The sequence below is a fragment of the Mauremys mutica genome, chromosome 6 (genome assembly GCF_020497125.1).
Source record: "Mauremys mutica isolate MM-2020 ecotype Southern chromosome 6, ASM2049712v1, whole genome shotgun sequence".
Taxonomy (NCBI): domain Eukaryota; kingdom Metazoa; phylum Chordata; order Testudines; family Geoemydidae; genus Mauremys; species Mauremys mutica.
Genome location: NC_059077.1, coordinates 47414495 through 47437342, shown reverse-complemented (window position 1 = coordinate 47437342; position 22848 = coordinate 47414495). Strand labels below are relative to the sequence as shown.

Here is a 22848-nt window from a genome sequence, read left to right as displayed (position 1 = left end):
GTCCCAACTGCCACCCCCCTACAGCTCCCATTGGCCGGGAACCGCCTGCGGATGGGGCAGTGCACAGAGCTGCCCGGCCAGCACTGCGCCTCCGTGTAGGAGCCATATGGGGGCATGCCACTGCTTCTGGGAGCTGCAGGGGTGGTGCCAGCAGATGGGGCAGTGTGCAGAGCTGCCTGGCTGTGCCTCCGCATAAGAGCCGGAGAAGGGACATGCTGCTGCTTCTGGGAGCTGCTTGAGGGGTAAGCACTGCCCGGAACCTGCACCTCTGAGCCCCCTCCGCGCCCCAACCCTCTTCCCCAGCCCTGATCCCCCTTCTGCCCTCCGAACCCCTTGGTCCCATCCCAGAACACCCTCCTGCACCCCAAACTCCCCAGCCCCACCCCAGAGCCCACACTCCTAGCCAGAGCCATCAACCCCACCAGCACCCCAACTCCCTTCCTCAGGCCATAGCCCCCCTCCTGCCCTCCAAACCCCTCGGTCCTGGCCCAGAGCACCCTCCTGCACCCTCAGCCTCACACCAGAGCCCACCCCACAAGCCAAAGCCCACACCCCCCCACACCCCATCCCCTAGCCTGGAGCCCCCTCCCACACCCTGAGCTCGTTTCTGGCCGCACTGGGTTTAGCACTTTCACATGCCAACGTCTTCAGAGCTAAAGTGCATTCAATTTGTGACATCACGTTACTGTTCTGGAGGTGTGGAGAGGCATCTTGCATGCCTGCACAGGTTGCACATCCTCAGAACTGTCTGTAATCCCATATTCTCACTCTGTACAGTTCTGTTTCCTGTTGTGTTGCTTTGCATATAGTTGTATACAAATTGCAATCGGGACTCTTGGGTGGTATACAGTCGAACCCATTTATCTCGACCTCGGTTAACTTGCCAATCGTATTAAGTCAACGTTTTAGAAGTGGAACCGCCAAACTCTCTCTTTGTCTTATCGGTTTCTCATCGGTTATGTCGATTCTTTAATCTCGCCGAACCCTAATATCTCGAGCACAAAAGAGCGCCAAATTTGCCACTTAACGTCGGTTATCTCGATTCACTGCGCATGTGCTGAGTTCACGTAGCAAGTGATCACGGTCCGTATGGTCGTTCACTCCCATGCCAGTTCACTCATTCTTGTTGATCTTGTCTGAAGGATAACATGCTGTAGCTATTCTGTTTATTTTTTCCCTTCTAAAAATGTCTGGAGGTGTTAAGAGAAAACTGGACAATCAGTCAATAGAGAAAAAGTATGAAATCATACTGCAGCTAGAAAAAGGAACAAAACCGGCAGACCTTAGTCGTCAGCATGGCATTCCAGCAAACACCATTTCAGGATGGAAAAAGAAGGCCGACATGATAAAGCAAATGTACGAGAAGTCTGTCTTTGATCCAGCAAGAAAAAAACTTAGAGTGGCTGAGCACAAAGATGTCGACGATGCACTGTTTCAGTGGTTCACAAATACGCGAGCAACAAAGCTTCCCGTCAATGGTCCCTTGCTGATGGAGAAGGCGGACATCCTTGCTGCAAAGCTAGGACACCCTGACTTTAAAGCAAGTCAGGGGTGGGTGGATCGTTTCAAAAAGAGGCACAACATTGTCTTCAAAGCAATTTGTGGAGAGAGCGCTGCGGTTCAACAGGAACAAGTGGATTCATGGCTGAAGACTCAAATGCGTACAATTTTGGATACCTATGAGACTCGGAACATTTTTAATGCTGATGAAACTGGGCTGTTTTGGAAATGCCTTCCAGACAAGACTATGGCGTTTCGTGGGGAGGCTTGTCACGGTGGAAAAAAGTCGAAGGACCGACTTACAGTGCTAGTTGCTGCTAACATGGATGGAAGCCAAAAACTCCCGCTCTACGTTATAGGAAAGTCCAAGAATCCCAGATGCTTTAAGCAGACCAAAGTTCTCCAGTGTGATTACGATGGCCAGCCAAGCGCCTGGATCACAGGAGATCTATTCAGTGCATGGGTGAAAAAGTGGGACAGGAAGTTCCAAGCAGAGAAAAGGAAGGTGGCACTGATCGTGGACAACTGTAGAGCTCATCCGGATGTTCCTGGTCTCAAGGCCATTAAGATCTTTTATCTCCCACCTAACACAACCAGTAAGCTCCAACCAATGGACCAGGGGATAATCCAAGTGCTTAAGGTGTACTACAGGAAAATGTTGATGCGCCAATACCTGCTCCATGATGAAAAGAAGGCACAGTACACCCCTTCCCTTCTAGATGCAATGAACTTCCTGAGATCAGCCTGGAATGACGTGAAGAAGGAAACAATCTCAAACTGCTGGATGCACTGCGTCATTCAGGATATTTCCGATGATGAGTTTCAGGCACAGTGCCGTGCAGCCGCAGAAGAACTCGCGGAAGTGGCGGGAAAATCAAGCCTTACAGATGCTATCTTGGAAGAGGAGGCACAGGAGTTAGCCATCACTGTCCAGGAATTCCGAGATTACATAGAAATCGACAAAGACGTCGTTACTGATGGCGTGATCACCGATGAAGACATTGTATCAAGTGTGCAGTCAGCACAGGCAAGCACATCTGCATGCGGCAATGACAAAGAAGATGAAGAAGATGCGGACGAAGATTTGGAACCAATTCCCTCAGCTGGTGAGGTGGTAGAAATGCTACAGAAAATTCGACGGTATGGTTCTTTTGTAGGAGATGAAACTGTTTTAGACAGCATAAATAATATTGAAGCATTTGTTTTCAAGCAGACTGTTAAAGGCAAGAAGCCAAAAATCATTTTAGACTTTGTAAAGAAACCATAGTAACCGCGTGTACGATACTTTTCAGAGCTGTGTCAGAGTGAAATGACTCGCAAATTTAATTTTGACACTGGTTAGCTTTTTGTAAAAACGAACTACACCCGGCACGTTTTTTGTGATTTTGTGAGCGATCTTTGTGTTTGCAATGTTGGAGAATATAATAAAGTTTTGTATCGAGAATCGACGGTGGTTTGTATTGTATACTGGTAAACAAAAAAACTGCGCTCCAAAAAAACTGAATGCAAAGACCTACGAGAAGGTCTCCAAAGCCATGATACAGACATGTAAACTTTTATTCTTAATATACTGGTAAATCTCTGCTGTTAGTTGGTGCACATATGCCTTTTGTTGTTAGCAAACATGTATGTACATTTTTATAGCATGCCGATCACTTCATCAAACAAATTGCGGCAACGCTGTTGTGTAAAAAAACCTCCAAAAACATGTGCATATACATTCTCATTTATTAACGCACATCATGTACATAAAGAAATTTCAAGCACATGTTAATGTATTGCCGCCATATTGGTTTTCGTTTATCTCGATCATCGGTTATCTCGACGCTTTTTGGCAAACCCCTAGGCCGGCGACATAACAGGGTTCAACTGTATTTAAGGAGATACTCTCACAGAATATCTCTTGGAGGCACATTACTGTTAATAGCAGATACTTTATAGGCAATTCTGCCTGACTCATTAGCTGAGTAGAGAGTAAGGGTGCCGGAGCCTTCCCAAAAGTGGAAGGGCCAGGGGCCTCCACCCACTGAGGCCTCGCCCCAGGCCAAGCTGGAGCAAGGGGGGAGGGGCGAAAGCAGCCCCCCGCCCCTGGGCCCCTGCCCAGGGCAGTGGAGGGACCCATGCTCCCCATGCTGCTCTTCCTGATCCGGATCCAGCCCGGGGGGGCTCAGAACTGCAGCCCGGCCATGATAAGCGTAGCACACACAGACCCACAACTGGCCCCAGCAGCCACAGAGCAGATGGACAGTTCGTGGCTCCCCATAGCTGCCTGCAGAAACGCTCTTACCATGGCCACACTGTGGCTTTGAGGGCCCTCTCAACCCTGCCCAGAGCCAGGTCAGGGAGAGCCACATGGGCAGCTGTGGGGAGCCAGCATGGAGTCACGGCAGACTCTCCACCTGCCCTGGACCAGATGGGGAGCCTGGGGGCAGGGACACAGGCTGGGGGCTGCTCTCAGCCCCCCCCCTGCATTGCAGGCAGGTGAAGAGTCTGCATGGCTCCCCGGCCGGGCTCCACGCTGGCCTGGCTGCGGTATGGGACCTTGGGGGAAAGAAGAGGGGAAGGGGACAAGGTCTGCCCCTATGAAAAGTGGGAGGGCCATGGCCCCCCGGGCCTCCCTGTTCCAGCACCACTGGTAGAGAGGAAAGTGTTTGGACATCATGCATAGCAAAACCCTTGTGTCATTCCAAGACCAGCTGTGAAGACAGTAGCCAAAGGATGCAATCAGAGCGTTTCCGTGAGCAATGGGCTTAGTCACAGGGGTTGGTGCTGATGAAACATTTCATGGATGTGTTTATGAGAGAGATCTGTGAAACTGATTAAAAAACCAACCTTCACTTATTGGTAATTTTTAATTCTGTGCCTCTGTTAGGTTATATCAGATGATCCAGATTGTATCAAGTGTTTGCACTGGCACCATATGGGAAAGAATAGGTTATCCTCTAGTTTGAACAGAATAATTATTAAAGTTTGGATATTTTCAGGCGGGAGAGTTTGAAGGTAAAATTTTGCCCTCGTTGAAGTCAGTGGCAAAACTCCCATTGACTTCAATGGAGCCTTAATTTTATTCCAGGTGTTTTAAGGAGGTCAGATACTTTCCCAAGTGTCATTAGAATGAATTACTTAGGAATACCCAGTTTCTGAGGACTTGTTTGGGTTTCTATTTGGTACTCCGCATAGCAGCAGAATCCTAAAAGGTTAGGAATAGGCACCTAGAAGCAGGTGGGTTGTTAGATACTTTTGGCCTGACATGACTACATGTAGAGAAGCTATGAATAGTTATGGTATTGTCTTTGCAGAATGATATAGCTCCAGAGAATTTGTATTAATACTCTGTATCCATGTAGTTGTGTAAAATTTTAAGTTGAGTTGGTCAAAAATGTCATCTTGGGAAATTTAATAATTTCACTGCATTAGTTCAATGTTCCAGATGTAAACAAAGGTTTATGTATCCTTGAAAAACCAATCAATTAAGGCACTGAAGTATTATAAGATTGAGCTTAGTTATATTAGATAAATAGAGGTCTGACATTTTGAACCTAAGTGCTACTTTGGTTCTTTGTTTTAATAAGCAGTGGGAAGAAAATAAATTCAGTCCTTGATTTTTGAAAAGGTGTTTTTTTTTCTTTTACATTGCATATCAGTGGGATGAGCTCCTACCATCTGTCATTAATGCATTGCTTCTTGATACCAGAGTCCCCTCACTGATAAGGATATTTGCTTTGTATAATTTTAGAGTTTAGGTGTTAGCAGAAATCAAATTTTCAATATATTTGGATACTATTTTTGTATTTTCTCAAGATACTTTGTTTTTTTCTACTTGTATTTGCTATTTAGATTTCAGGATACCAGTGTCTTGTGCTGCATCCTTATACAGACTAGTTGTTTGTACCAAGGATGTACTGTAGGAAAATTTTAAGGGCCAACACAATAGAGAATATGTTTTAACAAAGCTTGTCTTTGTCTAAGAAATGAAAACTTGCGTATAATTCCTCTTATTCTGAAACATCTAGCACAGAGGTGGGCAAACTACGGCCCACGGGCCACATCCGGCCCACGGGACCCTCCTGCCCAACCCCTGAGCTCCTGGCCCGGGAGGTTCGCCCCCAGTCCCTTCCCCGCTGTCCTCCTTCCCCTGCAGTCTCAGCTCACAGCGCTGCAGGCGCAATGCTCTGGGCAGCGGGGCTGCGAGCTCCTGGGTATTGCAGCTGCAGAGCCCAGCCTGATACTGGCAGCGCAGTAAGGGGGCAGGGAGCGGGAGGGTTGGATGGGGGAGGGGCAGGGGAGTTTGGGGAATGGTCAGGGGCCGGGGGTGTGGATAGGGGTGGGGGCAGTCAGAGGGTGGGGAACAGGGTGGTTGAATGGGGGCAGGAGTTTGGGGGGCGGTCAGGAAGCGGGTGGGGGGTGGATGGAGCAGGGGGCAGTCAGGAAGAGGGGGGATTGGATGGGGCGGCGGGGGGCAGTTAGGGGTGGGAGGTCTGGGGCCAGTCAGGGGACAGAGAGCAGGGGGGGTGGATGGGGCAGGAGTTCTGGGGGGGCCGTCAGGGGGCGAGAAGCAGTGTGGGGGGGCAGTTAGGGGGCGGGGGCCAGGCCACGCCTGGCTGTGTCGGGAGGCACAGCCTTTCCTAACTGGCCATCCATACAATTTCTGAAACCTGATGCGGACCTCAGGCCAAAAAGTTTGCCTGCCCCTGATCTAGCAGCTGCACCTTCCGATTTCTTCCTTTTAAAATGTTTGCAGCTCCCTAGGTAATTTATTTATAGTATGTACATTTATTGTTAGTATGGGCACTTTTTTCATATTACATTTACCATTTTGGACAAAGACACTTTCTCAGCAGAGACTCCAGGATTCAATAAAGAATCATAGAGCAAAGATGCTTCTGGGTTTTCAGCTGGGTTTCTTCCCTTTTACAGCAAGCTTTCTGCCTTTGGGTACAGCAGACAAGGTGGATGAGGTAATATTTTTTTATTGGACCAACTTCTGTTGGTGAGAGAGGCAAGCTTTCAAGCTTACACAGGGCTCTTCTTTAGGGTACAGAAGTCACTTTGATGTCTCAAGTTAGCAAAGGTTTTGCTAATAGCGTATGACTGACTTCTATAAGTTAAGAAATTGATTATTAACACTGTTTATCTTAATATTTTTCACTGAGTGTTTATATAAAGCAAAATGTAAGCCCTGGGCAACAGCTTCTGTAGAATTGGGAAGCTGGCTGGTTGCCAGGGACAAAACTTAAGCCCGATTCTTATTAAAGGCTTACAAACAGAGCTAGGTTTTACAGTGCTCATGAAGGATCAAGGGGGGTTCCACAACTGGTAAATTGGAAGGTAATGATCACATACAGTAGGCAGAGTGAGGAGTTCTTAAAAGGTTTATAAAGAAGTAAAAGCAAATGCTCAAAAATGTTTACAATACAAATCCTATAATCACATTGTGTTCATGAAACAAAGCTAAAGCTCTGATGGTATTTGAAAAGAAAAGAAAAGATATGTGCATGCAATAGGGTTAAAGAAGTACAGTGGCAAACAAATAATCAGGATATGATTTTAAAGGATTTGGTTTTTTTTTATTGTGTGTAATGAATTTTATAGTGGAGATTACATGGTTAGGTTACAAAGATCCATAGGAAGAATATTTGTTGACTGGCAGACTAAATAAAAACTCAATCATAAATTATTTTATATACTATAAAGATAACAGCTAAGCTGGAACCCAAGTCCAGTTGCAATATAGTTTGCAGGAGATGCCAGCAAATCTTCTGTCATTCATTATTCATTGGCTGTCAGAGGATTTTCTCTGTTTAATTGAGAGGAAGGAGAGACACTCCATATAAACTGGAGAGCTTTAATATTGGAATAAACCAGAGTCCATATAAAAGAATAGCAGGTTAAAGGAAAAGTGTATTTTTTGTTTACACCAAACTATATATGTATGTAACTCCCTGGAGACTTTCCATGGAGATGGCCAATGATCATATAACTACATTCCCATTTCCAGCATTGATTCCAGAATAGGAACTGCCTCCAAAGTCTTCTAATTGTAGCTCTGGGTTTGGCTCCAATTGCCATAGTGATGAGAGCCCATCTCGTTAGAAATGTTACTGTAGACTAGAATTTGTGAAATAATCAAAATCTAGACACTTTCTCCTGATGGAAAGTGAAGTAAAAGGCTGAAGTTAAAATCAGCCAGAGATGTCTGTGAAGAACAGAAATCTCAAACAGGTTTCCTACATCATTTTCTGCTGTCTCCAGTCTGAGTAATGCTGTAAGCAAAGACCTCAGGGAAAACTCTAGACAGACACAAAGCCTGAAGCAAGAGAAGCAAGACCTTTATCAGGCCAGAGGCCTGGTCTTGTCTTCCTCAGAAGTCCTTGGTTCCTCACCAGACACAAAATCTTGATGCAAAAGCAGAGAGACCCTTTTTGAGATGCAAGGACTAGGTCCTGTTCTCAGAAGTGCCTGGGTCTCATTACAACCATGAGCAAGGAAGCAGTCACTGAGTCTTGCGGCATATGCACATATCTCAGTGCACCTGATCTTTTTTCTAGCACCCCGAGGTCCCTTCCAGCCCAACATTTCTGTGAGGTAGTATATTTTTCAGACTGATAGCAAACACAGAGATCACTCAGAGACTGGGAGAATTGAAGAGTCCGTCAACCCTCAGATGAAATTTTCAAAACTCCATTGTTCTCCTGAAGAATTTATTGCTTCACAACAGGTTCAAAAATTCAATTTTAAAAAATGATTAGGCCAAATTTTTCTCTTTTACATTAGTTTAAATCTGGAGTAACTCCACTGAAATCAGTGCAATTACTCCAGATCTACTCCTGTGTTTGGTGTAACTGAGCAATCTTTGGCCCAGCAGTATTTTTTTACTCAATCATCTTGCTTGCTTTTCCTCCATTGTGTGTGGTTTCTTCTCTCCTTCTACCCTTTCCTCTTACAATAGGGTTGTTCTCATCCTTCCTTTCAATTCAGTGTTTTATTCCCACTCCAGGCATTATTGTGTTGCTTGCTTACTTCTGATGTTACTATGCTGTGTTCTGTTTTCAGTGTATTGTGTTGGTAGTTATAGTGAAGTTCAGTGAAATCCTACATTCTGAAGCATTGGCACACAGTGCTGCAGAGGAAAGTACTCTAAGAAATGTCACTTCGTTGACAGACCGCACCATAGCTGGAGAGAGCAACACAAGAAGATAAATTGGAAAGTATAGCATCCCACAAGATCAAAGCCTCTGAAGCTGACTCACTCTGGGCAGTTCTCTAGCATTAGAAGACCCTAAACCCTGAGTTAATGGAATCTGTGAACTAATGTCTGCATTCTGAGCTGTGAACCATCACTGAGAGTTACAATAACAATGTTAAAAAAAGAGAGAAAAATGATAATGTAAAATTAGCGGAGACTTTTACAAGTATATTAAGGTTCTTGAGCAATACTGTAGATTAAATTCCATTAAGGAGAAAGGTAATACTGGCATTTCCTATTTAGCTTTAATTTCAACAGTTAAGATATTTTACAGTCAGAGGGCCTGATCTAAAACCTACTGAAGTCAGTGGAAATACTTCCGTTGACTTCAATGGGCTTTGGATCAGGCTCAGAATTATTTAATTATGATCCCAGCTATCACATGCTGTGATAAAGGAATGGCCCTCATGCTTCTTTTCCATGTAAAACCACCCTTGAAATAAGCCCCAAGCATTTTTTCCCCCTGAGATTGAATTTGCTGAGCATCTTCATACAACCCACTAACAGTTTCCTCGCACCACTGAACATGTATTGGCTGCCTAATATAATAGGAGAATGCTTAAGCTACAAACCACTCCTGCTAACTATGACATCAGATTCTGTTTGATAAATACTGGAGCTTCAAGTGTTGCATTTGTAGGTAATGATCCTGAAATGAGGCCCATAGAGATATTGAGCAAAGAGTTACCTATTTTTGCAGAATATGTTTAGCTTTTCAGTGATTAGACCAATTTGAGCTGTGAAAGAGACCTTTCATTTCTTGAATAATTACATGAGGTTAAATTATCAGATTATCTGAACAATTATAGAGGAAATTTCACTTGGAATTAGACTGCAACACTCATGATTATTTTAATTTCTGGGTCATAAATGTGTTCAGGTACTGAAAGAAGAAATGTACTTTTTTGTCCTAGACAAGAGAACATTTGACATTGCCATGTTACCTTTCCTTTCTCTGGTTGGTATTATTCCCAGTAAAGTTCCAGGCCTGGGACTTCAGTAACCTTCAGGATTGATGAGTCAGCTCCACATCTCTGCAGTCTTTCATCTCACCACATGGTAGCTGCCAGTTATGTGGGTAATAGGGCAATCTGCTGTGTAACTGAAAACCAGCACTCCAAATTCACATTCACTTCTGCAGAAAAATCATAGTGTTAGAATGTTAGAGCAGTAGTATTCGGTGGAAATACTGAATACAGTTTCCCTGCCCTTGCCATTTTCTAGGTATTTAAAATTAGGGGGATAGGGTTGGGGAAAGATTATTATGAGCACGTGAAAGAATTATTGCATCCTTATAATGAAGGTTTGCTCATACAGTATGATGAATTGACTGCAAAAACCTCCTATGAGCATGATGCTTATAAAATGGAGGTTTACAAAGCTTGATGACTATTTTAAAATTAAACACATACCTTTCTGTCTATAAGAAGTTGATGAAAGATAAAGAGAGGATGAGATGGATTAGATTTGCTCCTGCTTTTGCAGTTTATGCAAAATATTAAATATTTAGCTGGTATTTATACATAGGACAAAAATTTAGTGGGAGCAGGGTGAGGGTCCTGTTTTCTGCTGCCATTTTATTTAGAGTTTTAATATACTGAATAGTTAGGATATGTTTTTAAATGATGTATGTGTGTATAGTCAGGCACTCTGATACATCAAATAAAAGAATTGCAGTTATCTTGCCACTGACTGAGCAGTGGACAGGAGCCAAAAAAGGTGACTTAGTAAGTGAATCTAAAAAGAAGTGTCATTCGTTGTTAATAGATTTTTAAATAGTCAACATTTTTTGATGCAAGGGATAGAGAATAAGACTGAGAATATCTTATTGCCCTTATATAAATCCATGGTATGCCCACATCTTGAGTACTGCGTACAGATGTGGTCGCCTCATCTCAAAAAAGATATACTGACATTAGAAAAGGTTCAGAGAAAGGTAACTAAAATGATTAGGGGTTTGGAATGGGTCCCATATAAGGAGAGATTAAAGAGGCTAGGACTTTTCAGCTTAGAAAAGAGGAGACTAAAGGGGGATATATAAAATCATGAGTTGTGTGGAGAAAGTGAATAAGGAAAAGTTATTTACAGTGGAGTCGCATGTTTTGCAGGGGTTAGTTTCTAAAGTCAGCGCGTAAGGCGAAAATCACGTATAGTCAAAATTACCCTTGAAAATCCCTTAAATCTCCCATAAAGTACAGTATACTGTACATGGTTTTGTGTATACAACCCTGTACAGTAATATGTATAAATGTATAATGTATGCAGTAATGTACAGTATATAATGAGTACATATGCAAAATATAATTTTACTGCATTTTTAATTACGGGGGTAATTACAGGGGGTCGTCAGGGCTTGATGTTGATCCAAGAGATGGAGGAGATGGAGAGCTTGGGTGACAGAGAGTGAGTTGTAGACAAAGTGGTTGGCTCTGGTTCAGCTCGAGAAGTTGATTGCGTAGCATCATCTGCTGCTGGTTGTTTTTCCTTGAAAAACATAGTGATTGGCAACTGTCGCTGTTGTCTCTTGAGCTGCTCAAACATTTCTTGATACGGTCTCAAATTGTCCGTAATACTATGTGTGATTTTGAGGCTTTGTTCCATAGAGGGATCGTATTCAGAAATTAAATCATTCAAGTGTTTTGCTGCTTGGAACACTTCAGCAATTTATGAAGATTCCAACTTGCTGGCTCTTCCTGTTCATCGTCATCATCTTTGTCTTCTGTAGATGATTTTCTCAGTTCCTCTAACTCTTCGCTAGTCAATGTTTCTCTATGGCTCTCAATTAATTCTTCAATTTCTTCCTGAAGAGTGTCGATGAAGCCATCACCACCCACTTGCCTGGCCACCTGAACAATGTGTTTCACTTCTTTGTCAATGGTGGGGAAACCCTTAAAATCATTCATACATTCTTTCCATAGGTTTCGTCAACATGCATTGATTGTTTCAGGCTTGATTGCATCCATTGGCGGTTTAATATAAGTGATGCAATCGGCAATGTTGAAGGACTTCCAACACTCCATCACATTAAGATTGGGATCAGCATCCATAGTGCTACATATCCGTGAGAACGTAAGCCTCGTGTACATGGCCTTGATACAGCGAATCACGCCTTGGTTGAGAGGTTGGAGGATGGAGGTGGTATGGGGGGGCGAAAGACAACTTCAGCATCGTTATGTGCAAACTGGAGTGCCGCAGGGTGGCCAGGAGCATTGTCTACGATCAGCAACACTTTAAAGTCAAGTCCTTTCTCTTCGAGGTACCTCTTGACCTCCGGAATGCTGCCATCACCCTTTTTATTTGATTGCCAGAACACAGGCAGGAGATTTTTGTTCTTGCCTTTTTAGGGCATGGAGATTTGCAGCCCTGTAGAGCAAGCCCGGCTTTATTAAATGTCCAGCCGCATTGCCACAAAACAACACAGTCACATGGTCTTTAGCTGCTTTGAAGCCAGGGGCTTGTCTTTCTAACTTCGAAATGTAAGTGCGGTTAGGCATTTTTTTCCAGAAGAGCCCAGTCTCGTCAGCATTAAAAACTGGTTCTGGAAGATAGCCCTTTTCTTCTATGATTTTCTTTAATTATTCGGGATAGGCTTTTGCTGCCTCTTCATTGGCAGATGCAGCTTCACCAGTAGTCTGCATGTTTTTGAGGTTGAAGTGGTTCCTAAACTGTTAAGCCAACCTTGGCTGGCTTTGAATTCTTTCTCATCAGAATGCTGTCCCTCTTCGGCAGGAGGTTTGAACAGTGCGTAGAGGCTAAGAACCTTTTCTTGCAACGTGTTGCCATCGATAGGCATACGTTTGCGGTTCATGTTTTCCAGCCATAAGTTTAATGAAGACTGAAAAGGCATTAAAGTCTTATCACGCACCTGGCTCATCACCTTAGCAGTTATTGGAGCACTTGATGCCATGGTTTGACGAATTTCTCTCTCTCGACTTTTGATGGCACGGATGCTAGATTCATTACGGCCATATTTACGCGCCACATTGGAGACCGACATACTGTCTCTCAATAAGTCCAACACAGCCAGTTTTTCCTCCAGCGTTGGAACAGCTCACTGTTTCTTCGGTTGAGCACCAGATGAAGTAGTTGGCTTGCGTTTAGGGGCCATGTTGTATGAAAAATACATATCTTTAAACACTAGAATCACACTCAGCATGGTGAGATGCTCACACTATGAGAGGCATGCAGGAACTGAGACCAACTGAGGGAACAGCAGATTCACATCTCACGCTCACTCCGGAGCATACGTTCATTGAGTGGAATGATGGGTGGAATCACCCGCACTATTTACAGGTATCTTGTTGTTTTTCTTTTTTTTGTCGAGCGCGTTTAGTTGAATTCGCGTAAGTTAAATGTGCGTATGATGCGACTCACCTATACTTGTTCCCATAATATAATAACTAGGGGCCACCAAATGAAATGAATGGGCAGCAGGTTTAAAACAAATAAAAGGAAGTTCTTCACACAGCACACGGTCAACCTGTGGAACTCCTTGCCTGAGGAGGTAGTGAAGGCTAGGACTATAACAGAGTTTAAAAGAGAACTAGATAAATTCATGGAGGTTAAGTCCATTAATGGCTATTAGCCAGGATGGGTAAGGAATGGTGTCCCTAGCCTCTGTTTGTTAGAAGGTGGAGATGAGTGGCAGGAGAGAGATCACTTGATCATTACCTGTTAGGTTCACTCCCTCTGGGACACCTGGCATTGGTCACTCTTGGTAGACAGGATACTGGGCTGGATGGACCTTTGGTCTGACTTGTGGCTTTTAACATATGTGAGTTGCTCAGATAATATATTGGCAAGTACAGTACTATTAAAATACAGTTCTACTAGTCTACAGAAACAAGATGTAAGAATTATCCTAAACAAGATTAACTTGTTCCTTTTTAAGTAATTGACCACATACCTTTGAATGTTTTAAAGGAAAATCCAGAAAGAGACTTATTTATATGGAACATCGACCTGCCATTTGTTACCATGAAAACTGATAGAAAAGAGCTTGCAGCACACACAGAGAGCCAATAAGGGTTAAGATGCTTTTTAAGGATTAGGTGTCCACTTCTTATAGACTCCACCTAGCTTTCTTGCCTTCTCCCGTCCATGCTCTCACATTCCTTCAACAGGCACTCACACTCCCTCTTCTACAGACAGCCATGTATCCTCCGTTTTTTTCTGCCCAGATATGCTGCACTCTCTCTTTCCCCAGCAAGCTTGCACCTTCCCTACCCAACCACACCCTGCCTGCTCCACATCCCTCTACTTACATGATCTTGCTGCTGCTTGTATTGGGGTGGGCTTCTAATGCTGCGCTGACTTATTACACTGCCACTGTTGCAACTTGCTGCTTGCAGTTGGCAGCTGGTGGGCCTAGCTCTGCTAGTGCTGACTCTTTTATTTGCTGGCCAGTTCACCATTCAGTTTGCCACATTACTTAACGGTGGAATATGAGGCATCTGGGATCATGCCATATGCTCTGTGGCATGGATGGTAAATGGCCTAATCAATAAAGGCTAAACAGCTGACTGAAGACGAGGTGGCACACTTGGACCCAGCAAAAAGACAGTTGTGACAGCAACCGGGAGAGAGCAGTGGCTAGCTAAAAAGAGGGGAAACAGGATTGCCAGGTGGTTGGCCACTTCCCAGTTTCACTACAACCAGCTGGGACATTGGGACTGTCCCTCATAATTGGGAAAAACTCAGTGAAAAGGGACAGCTGGTTACCCTGGTATGCACATGTAATCAGTTTGAATTTTGAATCCCTACTTACACTAGAAATCCAGAAACTAAGGCTCAGAGGCTTAGCCAGTAACCCACTCAGTAACAGCTTTGCCTTTGAATTGTTCCTTATAACACTTCAACATTCTCTACTAGAATTATTGATTTTTTTTTAAAAGAGATTGCAAGCCCCTGGTGGCAGGGACGTTGTCTTTTAAACTCTCTCTAAAGCAGAATATATTTTAATTCTAGATAGACAATAACTTGCAGTTGAATAAATAAATGTGTACCAGTGGTACATGGCAGTGGTGGGAAGGACAGCTGCTGCACAGGGAACTTAGGGGAGTGGGGAGCTGCTGGGGGAGCTGATAGGGAGGCTGCTGGTCCACCCTGATTCCAAGCCCCCACCAGCTAGCTGCAACGGACTGATCTTCCTGCAAGCAGTGGACAAAACAGGTGGCTGCCAAACGAGGTTAGAAGGGAGCATTTCACAACTTTAAACAAGCATGTTCCCTTATTGATCAGCAACTTAACATGGAAACAACGTTAACCGGGACGACTTTAAGTGAGGAGTTCCTGTAATGTTATCATCACAATCATCACCATCCACTAGAATATTTTAAACTAACGTTTCCATCAAGTCTGCACATCCTTTTTCTCTCGTTGCCAGATGATCTGTCCCAAATTCTTAGGTATCCTGTTCTTGCTTGGGTCTCAACATAAAACCCAATGTAGTTGTTGTTGTTTTTTAAAACTTACCTATTTCCTCAGTTGTTCTACCATTTTTTTTAAACCTCAGCCTTTACATGCACCAGCATGTGTTCCACTCGGGCAATTTGGTTCTCCACTGCTGTCAGTCTTGCTGAAACATTTTTCATCCAGATTCTAATGAGGTTACTGATCAGTGTACAAAATCCAGTTTTTCACTCATGGACTCTCTCAGTGCTCTCAGTGAGCTGTATTGCTTCAGCCTGGTGGTAATGATGCAGTTTGGGTCACTAGAGGCCTGAAGTACTGTGTTCAGACCCTGGGGATGAGAGGGAAGGAGTGTTTCATGTCACTAACAAATGATTTCTCAAGCTAATTAAGGATCTGCTGTAAAGAGGATCTTGATCCTTTCTTCTTCAGCTGGAAGCATTGTAGCTGTGGCGGAGGGCCTCAAGAATGCTGGCGCAGAGGATTTTGGACTGTGTCACAATGTTAGCATTACTTGATGGTGTGTGTTGTTTGGTTTTTGTGTTTAAAAACACCAGAACAAATGCATTCTTTTACTACTCACTAAAAAAATCACTATTGGAAGATAAGCCTTCCAGAACTCATATTGTCTGCCTTGTGGATAATGGAGAGCAACTGTGTTAACCTAACACTGAGGTTTAAATGTCCTTTTGACGGTCTCAATTTGATATCCCCAGCATCCAAAGAAGGTGGAAGAGTAAAAAGGTTCTATTTTCTGTTTGCTGTATTAGGGACAATAGTTTGGAGCTATCTAAGGCCCAGGCCCCTGAAGATTTAGATATTTTTTAATGACTAAATAAAGATTCAAATTGGGAAAAAAAAACAAAAAACAAAAAAACCCCATCAACCTTGGGGTTATATTGCACTGTTGTTTTAGGCCAAAATCCTCATTCATTTCAAAGGGATCTCTTGCTTGGATCTTTGGAATCCGTCCTCCTCACCTAAAGGTAGGGTAAAGCAAATTTTGCTGCAAGGATTCATGAGCATCAGGAGCTGGTTTCTAATGAAATGGTTGACATGCCCTGATATAGTCTCTTCTCCCAACTTTGTAGCTCACATGTCCTAGCTGATGTCATCTGTAACAGCTGAGATCTTTTGGGTAGACTTCAGAATATTTATTATTTCAATGTTTGTTAAGGGAGTAGTTTGTCCTTTGGAATTTAGCTATAAAGGAGGGTCTGAGTGTCTACTGCCTGGCCCCTTTCTTTATGTAGTTATTTACATGTGTCACCTGTGTAAGCAGGGCCGGCTCTAGACCCCAGCGCGCCAAGCGTGCGCTTGGGGCGGCATGCCGCCGGGAGGGCAGCAGGCGGCTCCGGTGGACCTCCCGCAGGCGTGCCTGCGGAGGGTCCGGTTGTCCGGCGGCTCTGGTGGACCTCCCGCAGGCATGCCGGCGGATGCTCCACCGGAGCCGCGGGACCAGCGGACCCTCCGCAGGCACGACTGCAGGAGGTCCACCGGAGCCGTGGGACTGGCAACCGCCAGAGTGCCCCCCGCGGCATGCCGCCGTGCTTGGGGCGGCGCAATTGCTAGAGCCGCCACTGTGTGTAAGTATGTGTGTGTGTGTGTGTGTGTGTGTGTGAAATGCTGTCACCTGTGTGTGTGTGTGTGTGTGTGTGTGTGTAATCTTGATTCAATAACATTTAAACCCATCATGCACTCACTCTGAGCAGGGGAAAATGACTATACATGGTGCAAAGCAGTAGAGAATCAAGCCCCTAATATGTGAATACATGTGTAATATCCATAAATAGGGCTTTTGTTTGTTCACAGTAACACTGAAAATATGCAGGGCCTTTTCCTTCGCTTGCATCCAAAGAAACTGAAAAGGGATTTACTGATTGCTGTTCCTCAAACATAGCATCATTCTGTTGGGGTGAATTGTTTTTCCCTGAAGTATTATTTTTATCCATAAAAAAATTCTTCTGGGGGTTGGAGTGGGACCCTTGAAATTAATATGATTTGTGTTTTACTTGTTTCCTTAGTGTCTACAGCAGTCCAGGAATGTTTCCGCAAGACAAAGGCATGTAGAGAGCTATATGTATCAAAACTAATTTATAAGTACATAGAGGATTTTGAGAATCTAACTGCTGACCTTTTACTTTCTATTCACTAGCAGTGTGGAAAAAAATCATTAGAGAGCTTTGCTCACTCTGTCATCTGTTAACCCTATGTTGTGTAACGATGCTGGTAACATTTTATTCATGCCTTTGAAAAAGAAAAGAAACTTTAAAAAAAATTTTAATGAGAAATAGTTGTTAAAAACTGCCAGGCAAAGACTGACTATTAAATGTTAGCTCATGTGTTGAACACTCCTTGTTTCCAAATGGATTGCATTCTCTCTCATCCCCTCTAGCCATATTTATCACAGGCTGTTTTTTATTACTATTGTTTCTCCAGAGAATTCCACAGATGCCGCTTTTTAAAATTTCATTTGTGTAAGAAAGAGAATTGATTTACATTGTGCAGCCAAGCATTGGTATTAATGATTGATGGGGTTAAGAGCTGATGGTAACATCTCTGCTGACTTGCTTGTTGGCACAAGCATGCATTCCTAATGGCTTAGCATTATGCAGCAAATCTGGGTAATGATAAATACAGCAATAATTAGGTTCATAGCAGTGCCTCCTTACCTACACTTGCCTTTCATTTATAATTTTTATACACAAATTTTATAAAATTAATTGTGATATAGCCATCCATAGAATAGGGACAATACGAATGCTTGCAGTAAAAGGAGCAAAGAATCCTGTGGCACCTTATAGACTAACAGATGTTTTTGCAGCATGAGCTTTCGTGGGTGAATACCCACTTCTTCAGATGCAAGAAGAAGTGTATTCTTGCATCCGAAGAAGTGGGTATTCACCCACGAAAGCTCATGCTGCAAAAACATCTGTTAGTCTATAAGGTGCCACAGGATTCTTTGCTGCTTCTACAGAACCAGACTAACACGCCTACCCCTCTGATACTTGCAGTAAAAGGGTTTCCATGCTGCCTAACTGACATTGTCAACCCTAACCTGGAGAGGTCAGTTCTGTGAGAGGGTGGTTCAGTCAGTTCTTTAACAAGCATGACTACCTAACAATGCACCAGTAGTTGTAGTAGACCAAATCCTGATCTCAGTTATACCAATATAACTGAGATCAAGATTTGATCCAGTGGGTTTAATGATGTGGTTGCATGACCAGAACTGGACTGATATTCATACACAGAGCAATTGTCACATGGTAATTACTTCTGATCACTATTGACTTGGTCCAGAATCAAACCAGCACCATATATGTGCAAGATTCTATATAACGATCTATATATATTTTAACCAGATCTTTTATCTAATAAATTCAAAGATGATCCAAGACACAAAATATTTCTTCCAACAGTATCAGTCTTAATTTCCTAATTTCTTTAAATAGAACATGAATCCATCTTCATCCATGGTTTCCAGTGACTAGAAGTAGGTAAAATGGCCAATGTTTCCTCGCACTCACTCTGTGCAGGTGTAAATGATGTTTTCTTCCTCTCTACTGACACTTCACAAACAGGGGTGACTGTTCTATAAAATTAGTGGCCATTTGTTGTAACAATCTAGTTTTTAAAAATTAAACTTTCAGAGTGAGCCACATTCTCTTATATATATTGTTGTTCACTTGGTGGCCTGGGATCTGTACTATTAAGTCGGTTTCCAGCTTGACAAATGCCAATATTACTTCTGCTCCTCTGCTGTCAATGATGTAAATAGAGAAGCTCCTGCAAGATTTTAATAGCTTTTCTTCCTTCCTTCTAAACAAACATTATGAAAATTCTTGGCAAACCAGCAGCAGCCCTCTTTAAGTCTGCACTGCTCTTTGAAAGTTTACACAGAAGCATAGTAGCAGCTGTAAGAGCAGTTATGATAGGGAGAAAGATTTTTTGAGTTTTACATGAACTGAAAGTTGTGAAAACCTTGTCAAGGATAATCCCATGACTGCAAAAAACTGTTTCATTCTTATATGCAGTTTTTTTTTCAGTTTGAGGGCATTATGAAAAGAAAAAGCAGATGGTTTTGTTTGCATAGGTACATCTAGTATAACGATGTAGGTTGGGACTTGGCCTGAGCTGTTACAAAAACATCATTGAAAGCATTTTCCAAAGCTAGTAATAGCATTTAAAGAGGAACAGCTGCAGTGTTTTATAAAATTAGTGGCTATTTACTCTAAAAATCTAGTTGAGATAATTTTTTAAATGTTTTAAAATCTTGTGGGGCTGAAGGCATATAGACACTTGGCCCTCAACCTCATGTACCTCACACCATATCCAAATCAGACATATTTTAGGTGTACCCACACCTCGGTCCCTAAATGTACAGTTGTATCAAATTTAACCAATAGGAGATGAGTTACTGCCCCATGTAGCTCTCAGTATGTATGTACTGGTGTTGTTGTTGTTTATATAGCATAGAGATTAAACATTTGTAGTGTTCTGACAGTCATCAGTGTTGGTCAGCATTCTTTTAATTTACTTTGGTACAAATCCAGATTGCAGTTATAGAAGTGTAAACTGGGGCAGCTTCACTGAAGTCAGAATTTGATTCTTTGTATTAAACTGGAGTTGTGCATCCTTACATATACTTTGACATGGAAAAGAATTTTCATTGCCACCAAATTATCATATAAAAAATATTTGCAGTAAGTGAAGGAGGACCGGTTTTCTGTTCTTCTCCCAACACTAAAGGCCATATTCTATAGACTGCCCAATCTCTTCACTGAGGAAGCCAGCAGAATCCTTGACATATCAAATTTTAGAGGGCCCTCTAAACTTTAGAGTCTAAAGCTTCTGTGGTGAAGGAATTAGATGGAGGTTTTATTGAAGTTAGGCCTAAATATGTGTTTCGGTTGGGGAGAAACAGGTGAATGTATGAAAATCAAGCTACAGATTGGAATGCTAACCCTAAAACTTGCTGTCAAGGAGTGATGCCTGCCCCTCCCCCACTCACCAGTACATACATTCATACTCTCTTTCAAGTAACATAAATAGAAAAAAATAGCTGGCGCAATTACTGAGTTTTTTTAAGCTATCTGTATTTGTGACGGGATCCCCGGATACACCCTGGAACTGGGATACTGTTGTGCCTCCTTAACTTTCCAGCCTGGGCTGTCTCTCACGGTGCTTTGCTAGTGATGTGGAAAACCCCAGATATGTTTTTATTTGTATCTATTATGTCAATAATTGCATAATAAGTACACATTTAGGCTCTGATTATGCAAATTGATCCATGGAGGTGAACCCATGCACTTGCACTGAATCCCATTGAAGCCAAAGGGGCAGGCAGCAAACCCCTCCAGGCGCTGCTCTCACTCAGCACAACAGCATGTGGAGCCACACATCCAGCTAGTTGCAAGAATGCTCGCTGAGCCACTCACAAATCACACACAGAAGGGCACCAGCAAATTTCCCAAGCCCCTTGCCTTGCATCCAAGAACTGAGCCATCTTCAGTTCATTGCCCAGTCCATCCCTCGATGTGGAAAGGAGACACACAAACCTTTGTAAACTCAGCTGAGATTTCCCAAGCACTTCAAGCAAAACACACTGTTTTAGGTAAAATCTGAAACAGATTTATTAACTACCGAAAGATAGATTGTAAGTGATTATAAGTTCTAGGCACAAAAGATCAAAGAAAATAAAATGTAAGCACCAGTCTAAATCTTAAATCTTATTAGATGAGGTATTTGGATCAAGCAGTTTTCTCACCCCACCAGATGTTACAGTTCTTAACACACAGGCTTCCCCTTTAAGCTGGGACCAGTTTCCTCAGTTCAAGTCTTTGTCTTCTCAGCGTTAGCGTAGGTAGGAGAAGAGAGCGGCCAAAGCATGATGCCACTGTCCCCTATTTTATATCTTCATTCCATGTGCATGGAAGACACTAACCTGGTGGGCTTTGCTGAGTCACAGAATTGAGCAATCCCCCTGGTGTGATCTTGTGCAACTGAGTCATAAAATTGAGCAGTCCCCGTTATGTGGTGCTTACGCAACTGTCATTGAATTGTAAATCCTTTGTTTACTATTCTCCTGCTGGTCAATGGCTGGTGATGATCGTTCTACGCCCACCAGGGTGTTGTGCACCTCCTTTGTTGTTGTCACTGGAGAACTAGCATTGAGCGACTTCCAAACTCACAACATACTTCACTAACAACCATACAGCAAAATCTCATGTCATACACACTAACAATATACATATTTGGACAGAACAGTGGGTTTCAGCAGATCAGGATCTTTCACGTGGTATCTTACATGGCATGCTTTGTATGAAATACATCATAACTATATGACACGGGTGAATATGGAGTTTCCAGGATGCTGCTTTGAGGTACTTCCCCACAGTATTATTACCAAAAATCTTTAAATACAATCTCTCCTCTTAAATTATACTACCCATTTTGTATTTCTTTCCTTTTTTATTAGCTCTGTCCTCTTTTCTTTGCATGTCTTCACCTCCCCAGGATTTTGTATGTTTATTTTTTCCCTCCACTCCTTTTATTTCTGACACACAGAGGCTTTCTTTTTTCTTCTCTTTGTTTTTGGTTTTCTCTCTCCTCCTCTTTGCTTCAGTCTTCCATTTTAGTGGTCTGACGGGTTTTTCCTTTTATTATTCTTGTTCTAAAAACGATATTTCACAATCTGCCTCCCTCTGGCAGAGCTTCCTCCAGAGACTGTTGATACTACTCCATGAGTCAAACTAAAAGGGCTACCAGAAAGCAACACAGGCACATACTTATTCTCTCAGGAGCTCAATGCACTGCCCCTGCAATGCTCCTCACCTGCTGGCACAGAGAATGGAAGATCAAGCTCGGCTCTTAATTCTCCTGGTCTGCCAGTAGCCTGATGCTCAAGTGTCTGTCCTTCTCCATTTGTATGCTTCATCCCTCTTCCATCAGCCGGTTGTATATTTCTGTTCCCCTTTCTCTCATTCCTGTTTGTGCCTGTCTCATCCTCATTTCCATGTCTTTCCTCTCCTTCTTTGTCTCTTGTGTGGTCCCTCAGGATTGCTGCTCTTTCCCTAGAGGGGCCCACAAGAGAAACAGCAAAATGATCCCCTGGTACTGCAGAAAGAGGAGCTTATGCTGGGGAAGTGCTATGTGCAGCACCAATATATCAGTGGAACTCCCATGCTGGATTCTCTTGCAGAGGAATATTTAAAATGGGACGGTGAGGCTACGTGGGAAGCTACAGATGCCTGCAACCCAGGCTGAATCAACACCACCCTCTTAGGAAGTGTTTCCCGACATGCTGCTTGCTTCTGATTTATTTATTAATATTAAGGTTTTTTAAGAGGAATTTTCCAACTTAGCCAATGGGCAGTTTACTCTGGGCTTCTCTCATATTCCTTTAAGCCATAATTAATTAATTAAATTGACACCAAGATGCTGCTTGCAAGAGACAGTTATTCTGGTTGTTGGACTAATTGCCAGTCAGGGTTTCTGGATGGCATTCCTTTCACAATAAGGCTGCTAATTAATCTTGCTGCAATTCTCATAGAAAAAATGCTGATAAGCATATCACCAATTAACATAAGAAAGAAAATGTCAAGAGCCCTGTTGTGTTTTAGGGAACTCACTCCCAGTGAGATGAATATCACTATTAAATACGGAGACAGACTAACTACTAAGTATGAAAG

General features: G+C 43.0%; 2 protein-coding genes across 2 annotated transcripts in view; one reads left to right on the top strand and one right to left on the bottom strand.

Moving 5' to 3' along the window:
* Positions 1 to 22848, top strand: part of MAP1B (microtubule associated protein 1B) — a 107684-nt gene that overhangs the window by 52805 nt on the left and 32031 nt on the right. The window lies entirely within an intron of this gene.
* Positions 9050 to 22848, bottom strand: part of MRPS27 (mitochondrial ribosomal protein S27) — a 121389-nt gene continuing 107590 nt past the window's right edge. Inside the window, exon 11 of the mRNA XM_045021270.1 lies at positions 9050 to 9881. Coding sequence (XP_044877205.1) covers positions 9876 to 9881 — 6 coding nt within the window. The 3' untranslated portion in view covers positions 9050 to 9875. The remainder of the gene's footprint in view (positions 9882 to 22848) is intronic.